The sequence below is a fragment of the Helianthus annuus genome, chromosome 10, assembly GCF_002127325.2.
Source record: "Helianthus annuus cultivar XRQ/B chromosome 10, HanXRQr2.0-SUNRISE, whole genome shotgun sequence".
Lineage (NCBI taxonomy): Eukaryota > Viridiplantae > Streptophyta > Magnoliopsida > Asterales > Asteraceae > Helianthus > Helianthus annuus.
The window spans coordinates 177,438,313-177,461,145 of record NC_035442.2 but is presented as its reverse complement, the minus strand read 5'-3'; the positions used below and the strand labels follow the sequence as shown (position 1 = coordinate 177,461,145).

At 37.1% G+C, this 22,833-nt stretch overlaps 2 protein-coding genes across 2 annotated transcripts; one reads left to right on the top strand and one right to left on the bottom strand.

Annotated features, from left to right (window-relative positions):
* The first annotated feature begins 8,817 nt into the window (after window positions 1–8,817).
* On the top strand, window positions 8,818–12,342 carry LOC110883539 (protein FAR1-RELATED SEQUENCE 5-like). Its single transcript, XM_022131263.1, has 6 exons — window positions 8,818–8,902; window positions 9,481–9,582; window positions 9,672–10,443; window positions 10,551–10,812; window positions 10,988–11,560; window positions 11,653–12,342. Exons 1-6 carry the CDS (start codon window positions 8,818–8,820, stop codon window positions 12,340–12,342), a joined length of 2,484 nt encoding a protein of 827 aa, XP_021986955.1.
* Window positions 12,343–13,447: 1,105 nt separating this feature from the next.
* On the bottom strand, window positions 13,448–14,544 carry LOC118482772. Its single transcript, XM_035978433.1, has 4 exons — window positions 14,522–14,544; window positions 14,247–14,427; window positions 13,854–14,135; window positions 13,448–13,783 (listed from the first exon to the last, which is right to left on the bottom strand). Exons 1-4 carry the CDS (start codon window positions 14,524–14,526, stop codon window positions 13,448–13,450), a joined length of 804 nt encoding a protein of 267 aa, XP_035834326.1. The 5' UTR covers window positions 14,527–14,544.
* Window positions 14,545–22,833: the final 8,289 nt, after the last annotated feature.

Here is a 22,833-nt window from a genome sequence, read left to right as displayed (position 1 = left end):
GACAAAGTGTTGGTATTTATACCAAAACAAACACTGCAGGTCGAAGGATCAGACTGACTGGTCGAAACATCATCCTTCGATCAGACAGTCTTCGAAAGATACTCACATACCTCGAATGATATCCTTCGATATCCTTCGAGGTCCATCCTTCGATGGGTATCTTTCGAGCTCATCGAAGGATATTCATAATCCTTCGATGCCTTATCCTTCGACACCAATGACAACACAGCAACTTTGTCTAGCAACACACACACACAGTCAAACCAACAACCCTCTCGTTTGACCACTTCAAACGAGCGGGTCTATACACGTTTGTTTGACCGTTTCACTAACTATTACAAATTCAGCATAAAATAAAACTATTCTATTCGACAAGCATCGGACACAAAATCTGCATCAACAAATTCCCCCTTGTCCGTTGCTGTCGAATGCTGAAAATGCAACTGCAATCATCAATCTTCAGTCAAGTAATCATCTTCTCTGTGTTGACGAATTCCCCCTTGACCGATGATCCAGGTAAGTAGTATCCTGATGCTCATTGTATAAGATTTCCCCCTCAAAGTACGCGTATCCGTGTTGAGTGTTGTGCAATTTCCTCAAAAGGATCAATTGACCGATCTTCCGCTGATCTTCCAATACTCCAACCGGCATATGATAAAGGTTCCATTCTTAAACAGCTGCATCAAGTCTTGATCTTCAAGCGTCTGTGCAAAACATTCCACGCATAACCGTTTGTAACACCTGAAAATCACAACCTCTACCACCTGTGATTGCGTTTAGAATTTTACCGAAGAAATTCAACATTTGAAAATTTTTATCCCCCCATTTCTTTGGTAAGATCTCTAAACCTTAACAGATTCTTTCCACTTCAAAGAAACTGTCGTCAAATGTTCACCAATTCCCTCCACTGAGCGGAACTGTCATCAATCTTCATTGAATGTTCTCGGTTCCGAAAATTCACGAACATGACTTTCTTCTTTGCATAGACTAGTTGAATAAGAACGTCCCCTGGTACCCCGTAGGATCTGACTTGTATCCCCCCAAAGACCAAAGTCTTTGTGAACTCGTTAGGACCGGTATAGACGTTCCAGGTTCATACGTACGTCTTCAAATGCGAGAATATGACAATAAACAAAGTCCTTTCGAACATTTCCGAATAACCGGTAACAATCATAAATACTGATGCGCGGAAGCGAACATATCGTGTTGTTTTTGGCCCATAATAGTCGCGTTACCATATTTGTCATTGCATCGGTAACCGTGACTACCCCACATTTTCAAACATCAAGTCTTCATCATCTCTTGTGTTCATCATGCTGCATCACCCCGCGTGTTCCCAAATCCCGTACGAATTTTGATGTTGAAACTTTGAAGCCCGGTATGAATAATCCTTGCGAACACCCGACCCGACTCCAAGTGAATTAAATGATTAACCCCAACACACTGTCTGAGTTCATAAAATTCCACAACATCTGGATCCTTCGAAACATCTGCATCAAACGAAAGATAAACACCAAGACAGCTTCGAAAGATGATCTTTCGAAGTCTTTCGAGCACATGTCACATATCTTTCGAGCATCTTTCGAGCACATGTCACAGATCTTTCGAACACCTTTCGAAGTTGGACATGGCTGATCCTTCGTACACCTCAGACTTGATCCTTCGAAGTCTTTTTGATCCTTCGACGAACCTTTTGATCCTTCGAAGAACTGATGATCTTTCGAGCACTCCTGTTCATCTTTCGAATCTCCTTGATCGAAGGATGATCTTTCGAGGTCGAAAGTTATCCTTCGATGGTCCTGACACAAGGACAGAAAGTACGACAGGTGTCAGAAAAGTTGATGTGGTAGGTGACCAACTTTCGCAAATTTCGAAGCATGAAAATTTGAAATTTGAATTTTGTTTGATCCTTCGAAATCTGGTCAATCTTTCGATGGACAACCAACATCTTTCGAGACTTGAAGCTGTCAAGAACATCATGAACACGGAGGACTGTTCATCTGCAGATCCGACGAAAACACTTGTACACGTTGTTTTGATGAAGAAAACTTGAGTATTTTAGAGAAAAACATAAAACCCAACACCCGGTTTAGCACAGATCTGGATATCCGGGTCCAGATCTGGGTTTTTCTCATTGTCACCTTTTTACATCTTGAACAAAAACCCACAAAAATCACAGATCTAGAGCACATGTGACTTAGTAAACGGTTAGTTTTACTAAATCGGGCACCATGGCTCTGATACCAATTGTAGGTCCGGTTTCGGGACCGAAACCGTGATTTTCATGATAATGTTCAAAGATGGAAGAGATAAGAGAGGATAAACATAACAAACTTTGTATTAATCCGGTAGTAAACATTACAAGTCGGCCCGGTTACATGACAACCGAACTAATACCAAAGAAGTATACATCCGGGGAGAAACCAAGTGGTGATTTCTCCCGGTGAGGTCTCAGACCTCCATTCTCTCTCTAGCACACACTTGTGCTCTCACTCTTGTGTTGCAAATGACAAAGTGTTGGTATTTATACCAAAACAAACACTGCAGGTCGAAGGATCAGACTGACTGGTCGAAACATCATCCTTCGATCAGACAGTCTTCGAAAGATACTCACATACCTCGAATGATATCCTTCGATATCCTTCGAGGTCCATCCTTCGATGGGTATCTTTCGAGCTCATCGAAGGATATTCATAATCCTTCGATGCCTTATCCTTCGACACCAATGACAACACAGCAACTTTGTCTAGCAACACACACACACAGTCAAACCAACAACCCTCTCGTTTGACCACTTCAAACGAGCGGGTCTATACACGTTTGTTTGACCGTTTCACTAACTATTACAAATTCAGCATAAAATAAAACTATTCTATTCGACAAGCATCGGACACAAAATCTGCATCAACACTTTTAAAGATAGAAAACAATTTGATACTGATATGTTATCTTGGATACTAATTTTAAGTTGTTAAAACTCTACATGCTATATTAAAGAATTGCACAGAAGCTGTAACGGATTCGCGCGTGCTGGATTTTGGAGGAGCAACGATTAGCATTCATTAGTGAATAATGGCGATTTTGTAATTTAAATGTGCTTCGAATTTATATAATTTGTTTTTGTTAAATTTATGTTCCGAATCATATTTATCATTATGCATTGTATTTTTTTTGTTTTTTTTTTTATTTTTTAAACGTATCCGTAGGAAACATGTAGGAAAAAGAATAAACAGGTTTCGTCACATTCCGTTGGAATGTGTACGAAACAAAGATAAACTAGTAGGAAATGTGTGGGAAAAAACAATACATTCTGTTAGAATTGTGTAGTAAAAAAAAACTAATTTTGTAGAAATTGTGTAGGAATCAAGAACACATTTCGTTAGAACTGTGTAGGAAAAAAATATTTCCGTAGGAACTACGTAGGAAAAACGAATACATTCCGTTGGAATTGTGTAGGAATGAAAAAAATCCGTAGGTATTGTGTAAGAAAATTTAAATATATAAAATATATATAATAAAAATAAACATAATTTATTTAAACACAAAATTTTAAAAAAAAGTAATGTTTCGTGGGAAATGCGTTGGAAAATTAAGAAAATTAATTCCGTGAGAAATGTGTAGGAGAATTCTAACAAAACATTTGTGTAGGAAATGAGTGGGAGAATCTGTAGGAAATGCGTCAGAAAAAAATTACCCACGAGCAAAATTCCTACAACCCATTTTCGTGGGAAATCCGTGGGTAAACGCAGTTACCCACGGATTTCCTACGGAAATTGACGTGGGAATAGCAGCAGTTTTCTAGTAGTGATAGTGAATATCACCAAAATAACAAAGTTCACTAACCTTTTTAACAAAATTATGAATGGTAAAATGAATTGTACGAAGACACTCACAATTTTCAACTTATTTTCTTCTAACACTTCAAATTTTCTAAACCCTAAGTCATATATCATGTCACTAAATAAGTGTCACATCAAATGCGACGTTAGCAAAAATTATGCCATGTCAGCAAAAAAAGGTGTCATGATAGATGCCACGTTAGCAAAAAATGTTACATCAGTAAAAAAGTAACTCAGTTAGGATTTAATTAGTTTGGGAGTACTTGAGTAAAATAAATTGAAAGCTGAGAGTGACGTGGTACAATTCGTAAGTTGGGAATGTTATCGGCCGGTCAAATGGTAAAAGTTGAGGTTATTTAAATCCAATATTCATTTTCTAAAATAAACATTGACTTTTAGCCCACTCATATTTAAAATCAATCAACCAGAAACGTATCGTAAGCTCCGCAACTAAGAAGGCAAAAGCTTAGCATACACAAAACTTTGAAAAACACAATGGATACATCTTCCATCTTGTTAATTTGTTTTCTGCATTTACAACCATGTTGTTGAAGATTAGACCTAATATATTGAATAGCCCGTTTATACACAATCGGTACATTGCTGCAACCCAATCCAGATTCAACTAGCTTGGGAAAATTGCGACTAGTTGGCGATTAATTGGTAGTCGCCCAACAACCGATTAAATTTGAGCTAATAAGTCCATCAGTTGCTAGTCAGTCCTAATCGGTCCAAGCCGGTCAAGTCGGCTCCAAATCGACCCTGCTCTCTTATCTCCATTGTGCGAAATTGAATACCATTAAAGAACCAATTAATTATGTAGGTGAATTTGGGGCTAGGGTTTGTATTTTTCTGTTGCGTCAAACGAATGGAGGAGAAACAATCGCGTATGATGTATACGACGGAAATTAGGTTTTATTAAGTTTTGGTACTTAAACATTTAACCCCCTCCATTTTCACTTGTTTACATTTGGTCCTTAAACTTGTAAATATATACATAAAAGTAATATTGTTGTTATATATATATATATATATATATATATATATATATATATATATGGGAAGGTTATCTTGAGAACGCTAAATATTGCGAGAACCGTGAGAACGAATGAGAAAACCAATCAAAACCAATTTTTTAATACAAACCTCATTATAATTAAGATACAACATTAAAAAAAAGTATTTACAACATCAAACAATTCATTTATTCTCTCAAAATCACTCTAATTGGATTTTTTACACATATGTAAATTTGTTAAATACAACAAATTTACACATGTGTAAATGAGAAAACTTACACATGTGTAAATTTTCAATATTTACGAATACATGTAAATTTAAACGTGTTAATTAAATTTCTAACATTGTATTCGAATAATAAGTTTAAAAAGAAATTTTGAATTTGAAATGTTTTTGACCAAGTTTTTGCGGTTTTTTCATTCTTTCTCACGGTTCTCGCGATAATTAGCGTTCTCATTTAAACCCTCCCGTGTGTGTATATATATATATATGTGTGTGTGTGTGTGTGTGTGTAAAGTTATACATAAAAGCCCGATAAGATCAATCCCGACTAATCGATAGTCGGTACCCCACCAGCCGACTAGCGCCTAGTGAGTATCCACCTTTTCGAAGTGCCATGAAAACACTAAAACCATGACAGATAAACCTCCATTCTTGAGATAACTTTGTTTTCTTGATTTCATTATTTGCTAAAAAGTCACTTTCGTACCCCCAGTGTCTTGATTCCAACAAGAATATCTTCTTTCTTCATTAGAATTTTATCACCGTGTCAGTCTTGTAATTGAAACTTGGTTCTTACGGTTTCTTTGGTAATGATAACGGGTTTGTTGTGAACCATGGCTGACGTGTGTGCGGGTGTATATAAATTTTAGATATATTTTAAGCTTTTTTTACTCGCGCATCAAGTTTTAAATTTATAAAACATAATATAATACTATCACTCTACACACGTTAGAGCAAATGCACCCATCGCAGACGTAGTATAGCGATGGCAAGATACCGATGTCGTCTAAGGACACAAGAGCTTTTAGTACCGGCTGATCGTTAACGTCAAATCTAACCAAATTTTAATAAAAAGTTCTGAAAGTTATAAAAAGATAAACTAAAAAGTTAAAAATAAAATATAAGGAAAAACAAATAGATAATAAGGAATCACTTGGTTCCAACTCCTCTTTTATGTATCCTTTAATGATTTCCGCACTTTAGGCATTTTAAGAGTATATCTTTAAGTTATAGTAGTAGGCCCCCTTCCAAGCGGCGTTACCCTCAACCTATTGGTCTGAGTCAGCAGGGATACAGTCCCGCAAGGTCGGATTATTGAAACATAATTAAGTAAGTTATTAATGTGAAAAGTGGTAGGCCCCCTTCCAGGCAGCGTTACCCTCAACCTATTGGTCTGAGTCAGCAAGGATACAGTCTCGCAAGGTTGGTTTAAATTTTTAATAGTAGTTTATAGATAAAGGATTCAAGCGGTTCTTACTTCTCCTGAGGCAGAATGTACCACCCACTCATGAAGTCTTACTAGGCTTGAACCACGTTCTCCCATGATCTATACACTGAACGAGACATAGAATTATCCACCCACCATTCTAACCCCCTTCTAGGAAGTTAATGTGCTTTATATAGACCGTAAAGACACGAATGAGTGAATCAACAAAACATGAAGAATGGTTAAATAAATTCGCCTTCAATATAGAAAACTAGTTATTAAAGTCATTAACGCATACCCAAATAAAAAGGAGCCAAAGGTTGGAAATCAAAAAGTAATACATAAAAAATTTGTTTTCACCAAGTGATGTAAGAGTTTATCCAAGCATGGCCTTTGTTTGGCAAGAACTCTTACGATCGATCTTGGATCCCGAGACTACTACACACTCTAAATGATGGAAGATGGATGATGGTGGTGGATGTTGGTGTTGTAGTGGTGGTAGAATTGTGGCAAGTGTGAGAGAAGTGGTTTACCAAGGGATGGATTGGAATGGAATCAAGCACCCTTATTCATAGCTGAAGTCAGACAGTTCACACGGCCCCGTGCCCGCCTGGCACGGCCCCGTGGCCATCCTTTTCTCTCTTCTTCATTAATTGCAGTGTAAGGTCTTGTACTAACACGGCCCTGTGTGTCAACGGCACAGCCCGTGGCCATTGTACTTGTTGTACTATCTCAGATTCTGTGAATCTTAGAGTTGACCACGCCCCGTGTTGCCTTAGCACGGCCCCGTGTTGATGTGTCTGATTTATCTTTTACTGTTGTCTTTTCTTCTGCAGAGAATCTTGATTGGGCACGGCCCCGTGCCAGGGCTTCTGTTCTTTTTATTTTGTTGGTTTGGATGTGGATAAGGGCTTGGCGAGTCGTGTCAATCCTCACCCTATATATATATATATATAGGAGCTAGGAGTTGGCTACAAAGTCTAAATTTTCTAAAAAGTATAAAAATTAATAAAACACCAAAATGTCAACCATAAAATACACCAAAAATCAACAAATAACAAAATGAATATTACTAAAAACATGATATATGTGGGTTGTTTTTTGATGATAAGGCTCTGGTTATCGAATGACAAACATATTGTGTTTTATGTTAATTAGCATGTTGTGTTTTATATTCATAGTTCTACGATTGTGTGTTTGAAGTTGTTATGGACTGTTATGGTTTGAATATGATTTTTGTGTAGTCTTCATTTTGTTATTTATGGATTTTAGGTATGTTTTATGGCTGAAATTATAGTGTTATATTCATAGGTATGCTTTTTATATTTTGTAAGAAATTTGAACTTTGTAGCCTAACTCCACCCTATATATATAGAGAGAGAGTGGGAAAAATGTGTCAAAATAAGATTTTGTGGTGTATTAATAAGGTGACCCTTATTTAAATAAAGATTTAGCCAACTTTTTTGCAGACGGCTAAGATTCTTTTATTTTTTGGAAAGGTAAATTATCTACATCGATTTATCGCACCTCCCTATTGGAGGCACGGTCTCACTCATGCTAGACGGTCGTTCATTACAACAGGGCTCACGCTGGCACAGAGAGTGACACGACGCTCAACTGAATAAAACCCCTAAAGACTGGCAAGCTGGTTGAGTGCCCCTACCTAAAGTACAATGAATGATACTCAAACCCGAGCTTCAAGGTAAAATCACGATGCCTCAACTATATTACCATGATATCATTAGCTATAGACGACTAGTGTAACCTTTTTTCGTATCAGAAGCAAATTTTTATTTTGGTAAAAGGATAGATCAGCTATATTATTTTGGTGATCTTCCATTTAAAATATATGTATCAATATTAAATGTTTGAGAAAACTAACAACTTAATTTGATTTTCTTTTTGTTATACATCTTAAGTTATATAATAAACTGCAGACAATGTTCTTTTGCTTTAATAATTAGACCATCCATATTATATTTATAAGATAGAGTAAATTATAGATTATGTTCTAAAGTTATATAATAAACTGCAGATAATGTTCTTTTGCTTTAATAAGTACACTATGTTTCCTTTAATTGAAACTTTTGAACATTTGTGTCATTTTCATTAACTTTTCTTTTTGATCATGTTTATATTATAGATTTTTCTTTAAAATTTAATTAATTAATTAATGATCTTATGTATTAATTTATATATATATATATATATATATATATATATATATATAGGTTTAGGTTCTTTTGTGAACCCTTTTTAAGTAATGAACAAAACGAACAAATCTTGGCCCTAGATCTTCTAAATCTAATATAAGGATAGGATCGTCTTTTAACATATTTAATTTTATATATAATTTTCTTTTTTAAATTATTCATGGCAGTTATAGATAAAACCACCCACGATTCAACTTGATGGCCAATTTCAAAATTGTATCGATCATAATCTGCGCCAACTCTTCCTGTTCGTTCTTCATCACCATCATTCAATTCGTATTCGTTCTTCAAAATATCAACAGGCAATTCAGCAATCATGACACATTCTACCGATCAGAATATTATTTCTGCGAATTTGCTAATTCATGAGACCGCTCAACGACCGGGAGAACAACATCATGGTATATTATTAAGAAATACGTGTATTCAAGTTTGATTCAAGTGTCGGATAATAGATTACATAGCTGTGTATTTGTTTGGTTTAGTGTCTATAAACCCTAAGATTTATAGTTTTCCACAGATACGAACATACGAACGATCATATTGATGCCCGAGCCAATTTGTTAGTTCCTCGGAGTAATGATCAAGCAGCAGATCGTCATGAAGGTATAATATTGAAACAACTGTTTATACAATTCTGTAGCAAATGTCGTTGTAATTTTAATACATGACTGTATAGTATATTGATTCGTTTAACTAACATTTAAGTTTTATTATTTTCGATAGAGGGTACCCGTATGTCAGAGACGATCGATCAGCCCAACGTTGCTGACAAGTTGTTAATACCTCAGAGCGAGCGCTGAACCAGAACCAGATAATCATCAAGGTATAAGTTTTAAACATTTGTTTATACAAGTTAGTATATGTGTGTCGCTGAATTGAAGTTGCGTATTTGTAGTATTCATATTTTTTTGTTGTGTATTTTTTTTTAACAATACTTATGAATTTAAACTTTTGACTGAGGGTTCTGTTATTACAGATGCAAACGAGCAGCCCGACGGACCAGCTGATTTGGTAACTCATCTGAGCAACCAACGAGCAGTACCAAATCATGTGTCGGTAGCATCCATTGAGCAACAAGGTATTATTCTAGGACAGAACAATTCATAAGAAATCTGTGGTGTATGCTACTTGTTTTTGCTGACGTTTATTCGTTGTTTGAAATTTTAGAGTCTATTGCTAGCAATGTATATCAAAGTCCTAATGGCACAAAGTATTGGACACCAAATGTTCCTCCTGATTTAAAACCGTATGAAGGAGCCAGATTCCGAACTATCGATGAAGCAGTTGGTATGTATGAGCGTTATGCAGAGAGGGCTGGTTTTTCGACCCGTTTGGGTACGTCAAAGAGAGATAAAGCTAAAGGAGTATTCAAACTCCGGTACATTTTGTGTTCTAGAGCTAATAAGCCCAAGGACCAGGAAGCGGGTAATACTAGTTCTCCGAAACGATGCCGTAGTATAAAAGCTACAGATTGTAAGGCATGTGTTAAAATTAGGCGAGTAAAAAGATCTACGGATTATGTGGTTTACAAATTCATTGAACAACACAACCACGGTCTAACAGCACCTGAGAACTTAGATTTATCACGCAAGAAAAGGAAGCTAGACTTTGCGGCTAAACAGTTTATCGCTGATTGTCGCAATGCTAACATTGGTCCGACGAAAGCACACAATATATACGTTGTTTTAAAGGGAGGTCACCAAAATGTTCGTGGAACGACTACCGAGTTTAAGAACTTTGGAAGAGATATCCGGGAATTCATCGGCGACAGAGATGCACAAATGGTCGTTGACAAATTCAATGAACGTGTGGAAAACAAGCAAAATTACACGTTTAAAACACATATTGTTGAAAAGGAACTTCAGTTGCTGTTTTGGTGTGATGGAGTTTCAAAAACAAATTATCACGCTTTTGGCGATGTAGTGGCATTTGATGCAACGTATCACACAAACATGTAATGATTTTAAAATATTTTTTTTGCATTTAGTATCTGGCTTTTTTCTACGTCTTTAATGTAAACGCTATATTTATGAATCTTTTTTTTAGGTACGATATGATATTTGTCCCCTTTACCGGGGTTGATCATCATAAGAAGTGTACAATATTCGGGGCCGGATTGATTCACAACGAAACCATCGAGTCATACTCATGGCTTTTGCAAAAGTTTTTAGAAGCGCACGATGGAAAACAACTTCTTATCATATTAACCGATCAAGATTGCGCCATGAAGCAAGCCGTGAACAATGTTTTTGATAAGTCTGTACACAGACTATGTATGTGGCACATCACCCAGAAAATTCCAGCTAAGGTATGGAAAATGGATTTTAAATACGTGTATGGGTATAGGTTATGTATGTGTCATGTATATGTTTAAAAAATAGCTGACTTTTCTGATATACCCACATGTACAGTTATGTATGTTGTTTGACGGGTGTATTTATTACGATCCTAATGCAATGACTTATCATATATCCTATGTGTAGATAAAGGGCAGTGATGAAACGAATGCTGAGTTAAAGAAACGGATCCACAAACTAGTGTGGAATGTTTACATAGAACCCCACAGGTTTGAAAAGAGATGGAATTTACTCATGACCGAGTATGGTTTGGAAGATCATGCTTGGATGAATGAAATGTACGCTATAAGGGAACAGTGGATTCCATGTTATTTTCGTGATATACCTATGTGTTGCCTTATGAAGACCACTTCTCGATGCGAAAGTGCTAATCATATGTTTAAAGCAAATTCTAGTCCCCATAATACGTTGGTGCAGTTCATGCTTTGCTATGATACATCGGTGGACAAGATACGTAACAAACAACGTAAACTGTCTTATGAGACAGATACAACCAATCCCGAGCGATACAAAACATCGTTTCCGATAGAACGTCATGCCAATGAAGTATATACACGCACGTTATTTTGGGAAGTTCAAAAGGAGATCGACAAGTCTAACAGTTTGTGTTATGTTGCCGAAAGAGGAATGGTTGATGGAGTTAATACGTATCTTGTTGCTCATCAAGATCACACCAAAGAAATTGTGAATGAGTTTAAGGTTAGTTACACTTTTAGTGTCTACAGTTCTTACAATCTTCACAACTTTGATTTTATTGAACAAATTTTAATTGTCTTTTGTTAATAATGTAGGTAACTTTCAACAAAAGTGATCTTACAGTTTCATGTGTATGCATGGGTTTTACCCGGGTTGGGTATCTTTGTCGACACGTGTTTTGCGTATTCATGCATCACAACATTTTTCAGATTCCAGCCAAATACATACATCCGAGATGGTGTAGAGATGCTATCCCAGCTAGTGTACACTTACTGGAGAATAGGTTATGTGACGACCAAAGTAGGAGTGGTGTGTTGTGGCGCGGGATTTGTGATAACGTGAACATGTGTAGAGACAGGGTGCGTGGCAATATTGAGAAATTACAAGAGTTAAGTGACCAGATTCAAGCTATTAAAGATAAGCTTTTTAGCGAGATACCGTACGATCATTCAATCAATAAAAAGGATGTTGTGATAGAGGATGTTATTGCGCATAAACAACCAGCTGAACTTTCTTGCACGGCCCCGCGGAAAATACGCAACAAAGGATGTGGAAAGCATAAACGAACAGTTGGTCCCGGTGAGAAAGCAATCAAGATCAGTAAAAAAAAGAGAAGGAAATGCAATTTCTGCGGAAAACTCGTAAGGGGCCATGATAAGAGGAACTGCCCGCTAAAAAAGGGGAAGCCGGCTAAGGATGACTCGTCAACCGACAAAGAAGATGAGATATACGAAGATGAAGAAACCGAAGAATCTGGCTATGAGGATTCTGGTAGTGACGAATAGTTTCATTAAACCGTATCAACATTCGCCTTTTTTTCTCTAAACATTTCGGCTGGTTATTGTATTAGATTATATGTTTAAGCAGTTTGTCTGCTGATGTACCGAAGTCTGGGTGTTTTTTTTTTTACTTTTTTATGCAGTTACTATTGTGTTTTTTATGCAATTTCTGTGAAAAACGCGTAAGGGGCAATAATCTTTTTGCAAAATAAGTGAAGATGAATAATCCATACGATCTATGGTATGACCCCGTTCAGTTACCGGCTTGTTTGCAGAACTAGATTTGGTTGACGTTCGACTATCCGACCCACCGAAAAAGGATGACATCCCCGCAGCTTGTGTTTCCAACCTCACCAGTTGGCTGGACCCTAGCTTGTTTATGCTGATCTGTGGCGACTACATTGCCTTGTTGGCCTATAAATGAGCGTGACTTGATACTTCTTTCAGAGTCTTGGGCTTTGTCGGTCTGAGATACTCGGAGGAGCAGGAATACACTACATTTTCCAGTCAGTATTCGTAAAGCATTTTGGAGGAGGTTGATCCATGTGAGGACTTGACTGATGATGACCTTCGAACCGCTATACATAATGCAACTGGTCCTACATCCGCGTTATTTGTGCCAGACGTTCCTTTTGAGGTTCTGATTAGAAGCAAAATTGCCCGTTTGTTTATTGGTTATCACGAGGTAATCAAGATGAGTCATCGATGTATGGTACATGAGCTACAACGGTTTTGCCGTTTCTTAGAAAGTGTATCGTTGATATGGAGATGGACTATATAATCAGCTCGTATCCGAATTTTATTGGTGGAAGTAAGGCTCTCGAAATTGCAATGAAGTAAGTGAAGTCTTCTAAGGTTGCAACAGTTCAAAAGCATATTCCCCTGTAATACATGTATCTTGTCCACCAATGTATCATAGCACGGTATAAGTAACACTAGGATAATAATACAGTTCACTAATATAGAAAGGTGGTTGTTACAATTACGTTAAACATTATCCCATAGATGAAATTTCGACATAACTTGATTACCACCCGCAAAAGTAAACATATTGTTTCAACATGAGCAAAATTAAACTACAAAAAACAAATTCCAGTAGCAGACTTTTTATCTATTTATCCCTGTTAATGCCGGCATATTGGTAGGCTTCTTTTAGAATACGTTCGCGATGTATGTTCGCCTCCGAAGTTATTAGCTTCACTGCATACTTCTTCCTAAGTTGTGCGATCTTCTTCTTTGCTTTCGCCATTTCGGTTGGGAACCCAACGTGCCAGCGATCCTCAGTGATCCCCATCCAGGTTTCCATGTGTCGCATTGCGTATATTCCGCAGTCTTCATAGTTTCCTGTCGTCGCCCAACTTATCTCCAAACGAACAGGCTGACGAGCTGCAATATCATGACAACGTGGATGACGAACATGTTTCAGGTATTTGACGACCACATCTTTCTGCAAACAACACAACTTGGTTAAGTCAACCTGCAGTACACTTGTGTATTAACTACCGACAGCCACTTACCACTTTCATCGGAGTTGACTTTAAGAAGAAATCGTTACCGTCAAATGTTTTCACTGGACTTTCAGAAGGATCCATATTGTCTATAACTGTAATTGCCAGATTTTTCAGGTCAAAGCAAACTAAATAATAATGTCCACGGTCAAGAATTGGGAAAATAAGGTTCCCGTATTCTTTCAGGTCCATTAACTCCTCCTTTTCCTCCAACACAACCCTCAAGGCACTAGTAAACATATCTAAGCGTTTGTTGTCATCATAACTTGATTTGGTCAGCATTTCCTCAGTCTAGTGTTAGAACCAAACAGGAAAAAATAATATTAAACTAATGTATCCGATATTCTAATTATGTAGAGAACGCTATTCAAAGATATGAGTAGTGTTATAAAATATTCTTACAAAAAGGGTGGTATGACAAAGCAGCCTTGGCATTGTAAACTCTCGTCTTTTGACTTCGTCATGATTAAGCATAGATGCCCAACAGTTAATGATGCCAGTGCTCAGCCAAACATGTGGTAGTAGATCCAATATATGAAAGTGCATCAGATGTGTTCCATAGGCAGTGCAGAATATATCATTCCTGTACACATCCGTGTTCCAAACAAAAAATTAGAATACACATATTCATATACGTTAAGTGCACCAACCTTTGTACATTTGAGTTAAGCACTTACGCCATAGTTCTTCGGACCTCATTTTCTTCCTGTCTATCCCGGTCAGATTTAGCTTTACTTCTTTTTTCCTTTATCAATTCAGCCAAAGGTCTGCGTGACCCATAAAGAAAGGAAACAACGTGAACATAATTATGTAGTATCCAACGGTTTAATATCTAATTCTCTAATTCAAAACTGATGCCTTATAATAGATGACGTATTAAATACATACCTTTCATCCTCTTTATCTTCGTCCTTTTTCCTATCTTCCCTTGGCTTTGCCACCCTTCGTGTTGGATATAAAAACTACAGCCAAGGGGGAGTTTGTTGGTGCACTTGTGTCTGTACTTTGTCTCTAAGTTCCGATGGTTTTATGATTGTTTCAATTTTGGTCGCTGATTTTGCTATATTTATATGTTATATGATCTCTCAATTTGTTTGTGACTGTCACTAGATATATTTGTATAACTTATTTTTTTATGTCTGATGATCTTGAAAAGCCAATAAAGGCATTGATACTTATTTGCTTTTAGTAAAGTCTAAGGATGTGTAACATGCTAACTCAATATGAAAAAAAGTTCAACAAGCAGTTTTAATAAACTATAAATATTTAACTGATATTATTAATACACATTCACTATACAAATACTTCAAATCTTTTTAAATAATATTAATACACATTCAAAATAGAGATACTTCAAATCTACAAAATCTCCCCTCTTCGTTGCGTACTAATAAAATATTTACAAGAGAAGACCAAAAGAGACAAGAAAATTAGAACCAAAACTAACTTCACTACAGAAAAAAGGCAAATTGATAATGGCTCTTGATTCCTGTTGTTCTCCGCTTTAAAATTCGAAAAATAGGCTTAGATATTCTCAAAGTAACAACCTCGAAGATATGAAGATACATGTGAGATGAGGTCGAAGTTCTTTACTACCACCTATTTTGTTGTTACTTTTCTATAACCAGGTTTTCTTAAAATTTCATAGATTATACGACGTATTAAGATACACAAAATTAGCAATTAAAATTATAAAACATTTGGACTTTTGCGGTTTATATAATAAACTTTGTTATAAAATATAATAAGTATATAATGAGAAAAGTAAATACCTTAATAAACAAATGAAAATAGATAAATTGTATGAAAAATATTATAGAAGTTGTATATATATATAGGGTAGGGATCAAGAGTGAACCATGTTTAAATTATGAACAAAAATGAACAGATCCTGACCGTTGGATGATGAGATCTTGATTATAGTATTTAAATGGTTTTTTAATTAATAAAAAACATATAATATACCACTTCATAACCGTATAGGGCATAAATGTAAAATGCATTCTCTGAAATCACATTGATTCCCGCGAAACTTTGTAATGATTAAATGTAGAAATTTGAATCCCGTAATAATAGCCTACACAGTTATAGATCGTGTATAGCTTCATCCTATCAAAACCACCTTTCAACTCATAAACGCTTCCATCAAAGAACGAACAACCGTCTTCAACCTCTCTCCTTTATTGGCGATTTCTGCAACTGGGAAAACTCAAGAAGCATCATCAAAGCAAGGTATAATTACATATATTGTAGTAATCGTTCAAAGATTTTGAATGTTCCGTCTTTATACACACTAATCTTCACAACTCAAAACCTAGGGTTCAGTTCGATCTGCGTAATCAGTCGGCTCGAACTGTTTCTCTAGCGATTTTTTAATGTACATGTGTTATTTGGTTATATGTTTAAGCCGATTACATATTTGTGTCGAGTGATTATGAGTTATCCTCCCTAGTGATCCTAAATACCTTTAATTTATAAGCTAGGGCTTAGTTTCCTTAGATTGGTGAGTAAATGTAACCGATTAGGTGTGCAGGTATTAAAACTTTAGCCTATACCATCCAGATATGTTGAATAGCAAGTGTATATACGTTATTGTTCTTCTTGCTAATTGGGGATTACGAAATCTGTTTAGTTTTTACCACATTGGGATGGTTTGTTGTCTTTTTCACAAACAAGTAGTTGTGTATTTTGTCACTTTACATAGTATACAGTAGAAATTGGTGTGTATTTGGGTCAGAACAGTAGAGTCTTCTACTTCTGTTTCATAGTTTTGTGAGAAAATCAATTGAAACGAGGTTGGTTTTAATTGGTGTTAAATGTCTGCTTATGTATTCTAGTTATACACATGTGTATGGGATAGTAGTACACATGTGTATACAAGTTGTTGAAACTCAAGGATTACATAGGAAATGTGGCTGGGATTGGATACTGAATCAGATATACCAATACACATGTGTATACAAGTTGTTGCATCTCAAGGATTACATAGAATATGTGGTTGGCATTGGATACTGAATCAGATATACCAATACACATGTGTACGGGGTGTAAATACCCATGTGTTTTGGTATTAACCTGTCTAATAGATACATATACGTAGGAAATGGGATAGAATTTGAATCCTGTTTTTTTCCCCTTAGCATAGAATTAAATACTTATTCTGATAATAGTCTCTGTTTAATCGTCTTTGGTTCTAATTCTTTGTCATTTGATTGTTTTCCATGGTTTCTTTTAGGTGATTTAAAAAGATCAATATGAGGACTAGTAAGTGCATGTATCAGTTACCAATGAAATAAAAATATTTAAACGAGAAAGTCTTGCTTTAAAAGATGTTGATATAAACATGTAGGGCGGAAAAGCCAACGTATAGCTGGTAAATGGAAATCAAGATTTGTAAACAAAGCAGAAGACCCAATAATATGTTCTGATGATGAAGAAAGTAAAGTTATTGTACTTTTAATATGTTTTTTGTTTGGTTAGGTAGTAGTAAAAAGGTGAACGTTTGTACGACACAATCTTCAGCAACTAACTGGCTTTTGTTTTGATCAGCTGACAAGATGAAGAAAGGTGACATCCAGAAGATTGACCACGAAAAGGCAACACATGCGTTGTCGGATGATCCTTTTGAAACAGGTAGTAAAAAGAGACACAACACTAAAAGTTGTTTTGGTTTTTAATTTCTGGTTTACTGATATATATTGTTGAATAACTGTTATTTTTGTTTGACAGCGGAGAGGATAGAAGAAAAAAAGCAGTTTATATTAGAGAGAGCTGAGTACTTTCGGCGACTAAAAGAAAAATGGCGTAAAGAAGAGTGTAAGAGTAGCTAACATGCTTTGAGTGTGTAAGATGTAAGAGTTACACTTAATTATGTTGTTTTGGTCACATGTAGCAGGCCATAAGAATAAAGAGTGGGAACGTGCCAACGCATCAGTTGATGTAGAGCTCAACAAGAGTTATGACGATGGTAATTCAACAACAAAGAATCAGAAATGTGAGACGAGCAACGAAGGTAAGTCAGTTAGAATAGGGTTGTGTAAAAATGATACATGTTTTAGATAGCTACAGTTTTTAAAACCTGTTGTTTGGAATGTGTACTTACAATGTTTGGTGAATTACATGAACAGTTGGTAAGCCTAGAGAACAACCGGAAGATAGACCTGTACAGAACACGAAGTTACCAAATGAAGAGGACAATCAACCGTTGATACGGACAGGAAGTCGAGCAAAAAGAGTGAAAAAAAATAAGGTTAAGGCAATTCGGGTACCGTTCATGGAGAAATCAGAAGGTAGGCATTCAAAAGATAGTTGATTAGTAAACTACAAATTGATTTTAATTTCATGAATTTTTACTTAGGTGACAATAACGAAGAGACTCAAAACAAAGGTAAAAACACATGTGTATAATGAGTTTTAAGTTTTTAGTTGTGACTATCAGAAAAGGAACGGTGTAATATAATCTGTAGTTTGAATCCATTGGGTATTTTTTGGTTTATCTTAGGGAAATGTGCTGGTGATGGTGATACAACGAATAAAAGGTCAGAAGCTTCTGATGCAGGGGAAATGAGAGGTATGTACACGTTTTCGTTGAGATAATTGAATATGTAAGGTATGTGTACTAGTTTAGCAAACCCTTACGTTTTGTTATTTTTTTAATAACAGTGGAAACTGAATCGCGTTCAGCTCTGCACAAAAAATCTGGTCGGTTAGGAAAACGAAAGAGGAGTAACAAGGATGGCAGAAAAGGAGGTAATTCAGTGTTGGAAAAAAAAATTACTTTTAATAATCACACTTGGCTTTTCAAGATCATCAGACATAAAAAAATAAGTTATACAAATATATCTAGTGACAGTCACAAACAAATTGAGAGATCATATAACATATAAATATAGCAAAATCAGCGACCAAAATTGAAACAATCATAAAACCATCGGAACATACAGACAAAGTACAGACACAAGTGCACCAACAAACTCCCCCTTGGCTGTAGCTTTGTCTCGATCTTTGTGTCTTCAAGTAGAGACACTCCACAGAGAACACACACACACTTAGAGAGTTTGCAAAACAGATTTGTAAACATTGAGCTTGTAACCGAACCTTTCATACGTATTAATACAATTTGGTGTTAATCGGTGAATATTGTGTGTCGTGTGTTTGTGCTTGTTTCATCTCGGTTTGCACTCTAGCTTGGATTCCGCACTTGCTAGTGTGTTAACACAACAAGGTTAAGGTTTAACCTTATCCTCCGAGGGACCTACAAGTGGTATCAGAGCTTTGGCTCTTTTCCTTGTTAAAAACCGAGTTTATACAAGACTTTGGAGTGTTTGGACACATGGTTTAGCACCCGTTTTTAGTGTTTTTCTCGCATTTCTTGACGTAAAAACGTGTTCTAAACTAACCGGGTGTGTTAAAGAACGGGTTGGGTAACTTAAAACTTGTTTTTAAGAAACTTGGTGATTTCCGGCCAAATTCCGGCTTACTTCGGTGACCGGTTTCTGGATAAGATTCTTCCATTTTTGGTAATATTTTATTAGTCAAATCTGTTTTGGTAGAAAAGGTATGGTCTGAACATACCTTTCTGCCGGAAGTTGCTACCAACCAATCACCTTTTCACCAACCTGTCGCCTTTTTGTCAACTGTGTCAGTAGAGATCGAAGGATATCCTTCGAAGTCGAAAGATCATCTTTCGATCAAAGGAGGTTCGACAGATAATCATCCTTCGAACATCCTTTGAAGTCTGTGACTTATCTTTCGATCCAAGGAATATTTTCGAAGGATATATTGTTCGATCTACAGTTCATATTCGAAAGATAAGGATCCTTCGCATTGGAGAATCTTTCGAAATCATTGTTCGAAATTCAACAGTGATCTTTCGAACACTGTTGATCCTTCGAACAAGTATTGATCTTTCGATCCTAGTCTGTTTGAGTTTAACAAGTTTGTGTTTTTCAGGTCTTTCGATCAGAGATCCTTCGGCTGGTTGTTATCTTTCGAGATATTAACATAGAATTCATTTGTCTTATCAAACATGAACCCAAGTTGGTGGGGAACTCCAGCTCCAGACAGTGGAAAATACACAAGTACAGGTTCAACTCCCTCATGGTGGGGTACACCGGCTCCAGATAGTGGAAAGTACACAAATACAAGTCTATCTCCCTCATGGGCCGAATCTCCGGTGTCGACATCTTCGCAAGCAAATGCCATATCGACAGGTCAATGGGCATTAGTATCAAATCAAACTCCGAGCATTCAAAGTATCTTATTGAGCGAAAGCGAAACTGGAAGTTTGAATCGACCTCCTAAGTTGATGCACTTAAACGAGTATCCGGGTTGGGTTGATAGATTTCGTACATACGTTCTTGGTCAAAATACCGAACTGTGGATACGTTTCACTACAGATTTCGATCAAGCTATAGAGATTGCTGCTTCAGATACTGCTACGTTTGCCGATCTTCCTGAAGATCAAAAGAAAACGTATGATCTGGAAAAGAAAGCATACGCCATTCTCACTCAGGCATTAAGCAAAGATATCTACCACCAGTTTGTCAGTTTCAAGACAACGAAGAAGTTGTGGGACGGGTTGAAAACCAGAGGAGTAGGGAATGAAGCAACACGTCAATTGCGTCATGATCTTCTCAAGAAAGAATTTGACTGTTTCACGTGCATGGATAAGGAGTCTTTGGGAGATATGACAAGCCGGTTTTATCACTTGCTTACAGAGCTGAACAATTTTGGAGTAGCGACAACTACAGCAGAGGTGGTGAAGAAGTTTGCTGATGCATTGCCTCCCAAATGGAATAGTTTCTTGGAAATCTTGAAGTATAACCGAGTTTTGAGAACTACAAACATCAACGACTTCGTGCAGCTATTAGAAAACAAGGATCAGGAGGAAACATTAAAGGCAAAAAGAGTTCCAGTGCCACAAAATCCAGAAATGTACTATGGAACTTCCAGTTCTTCGTCTGCAAGAACCGGTCCACATGCTCCACTTCAAACGGCGTTTGTCACAAGCACAGATATGTATGGCAATCCAGTACAAGTTCCTGTTAAGCCAGCTCCCACCACAGACATGTATGGAAATCCAATACAACCACCTCCTCCTCCTCCTGCTCAACAACAAGCGTGTTATGGAGGGACATCATCTGCTGGTCAGCAATCAAAACCAAATATAGTACAGCTCGACACTTCAAGTTTCTCTAAGGTCAGTGTAGAAATAGCAAGGGAACACATGGAGCTGCTTAACACTGTAGTGAGCGCGTACTGTGGGTTAGTGGAAGGTCAGATTGGCAACATTAATCTGACACAAGAAGACTATCGGCAGATTGATAAGGAAGAGATGGACTTGATGGATATCAAGTGGGCCTTTGCTAGTGCTGTAAGAAGGGCAAAGGATTTCATGGAAAGTACTGGCAGAACCAGCTTGGAAAGCAAGAAAGACACCAAGTATGGGTTCGATAAACAGGCAGTAAAGTGCTTCAATTGTGGTGAACGGGGTCACTTTAAAAGGGAATGTACAAAGCCAGCACAGCATGGGAATCAGAATCCCTTCAGAAACCAAGGCAACCAGCAGAACCAGAACAGGAACAATGAGCGTACATTAATACCTGTCAACAACCAGAGCCAAGCTGGAACATCAAATGCCAACCGGGCACTTGTAGTTGAAGTGGATGAAGGTTGTGACTGGTCAATCCAGTTGAGTGGTGATGCTCCAGATGGAACAGCATGTTTTGCTGAAGTGGTTAAGGATTTAGTTCACACCAGTGGTGGAGAATCTTCCGCCAATGGTGGTGAATCTTCTGACGATGAAGACTCTTCGGGATATACCAGGAGTTCAGATGAAGAATCCTCAAGTTCAGGCGATGATCATGTGGGTGAGACATCAAATGCATCAATCGATGCAGATATTGATGAACTTTTGGAGGAAGCTGCAGCAGGAACTCAAAGAAGATCTATCCTGGTGGATCAAGCTGCTTATTCTTCGTCTTCTCTCCATTCAGCCTTTATGGCTAATGTCGACAGTTCATCAAGTCAGGTATGTGTCGATGAACCCACTGCTATTAATTGTGATAATTGTGATAGTTTGCATGTTAAATGTACTGATTTAGAGGCAAACATGTCTGAGTTGCAAGGCAAACATGATGCTTTACAAGCTAGTTTGTTTGACTTGCAAGACAAACATGTTTCTTTGAATGCCAAGTGGTGTGAATTGCAAAGCAAACACGAGGCTTTGCAAGAGAAGTATGATGTGACATTCATCCACAATCAAAAGTTGACCGTGGATCTTTCAAAATGCACTGAAGCCAATATGTTTTATGAAAACCATGAAAAGGAGTTTAAATCGGTAATTGAAAAGTTAAAGAAAGATAAAACCGAGTTAACTAAAATGGTTTCCAGAAAACAAACTGACATTAATTTGTATATATCTCGCCTTGAGATTATGCAAAAAGAGATGGCTTGTGTGAAAACCGAAAGTGAGGCGATCCAACTTAAGCTAGACAGTTATTTGAGCTCTAGCTATGTGTTGGATCACATCATTGACGTTCAGAAAGAGAAACGGGATGTCACATGCATAGGCTACAAGAAATGTCCACCACCAGTGAGACACAATTATGATGCAATGCCTGAGGAGGAGGATAGAGTGTTCTTTGAACCATCTGTTCCTCTAGATGTAAAGGAGTTTGCAACAGGACTTGGATACAAGAAAGAAGTATCCTCAGATTCAGATGTGTCAGCAGATACATGTGTGTCTTCTGTTGAACTGGATCAGGATCCTCCAGTTATCATTGAGGATGCTGATTCTTCTGATGATGAATCCGATGATACTATACCAGCAAAGTCTGATGCGGAAATCAAAGAAGAGCACATACCTCTTGAGAATCACATTCTATGTGATCCTCCTGCAAAAACCGCTAAGACTGTTGCGATCGAGTCCTCTTCTGAAAAAGAGTCGGAGAGTGTGAGTTTGCTGTACACTCTGGTTGGTGATGAT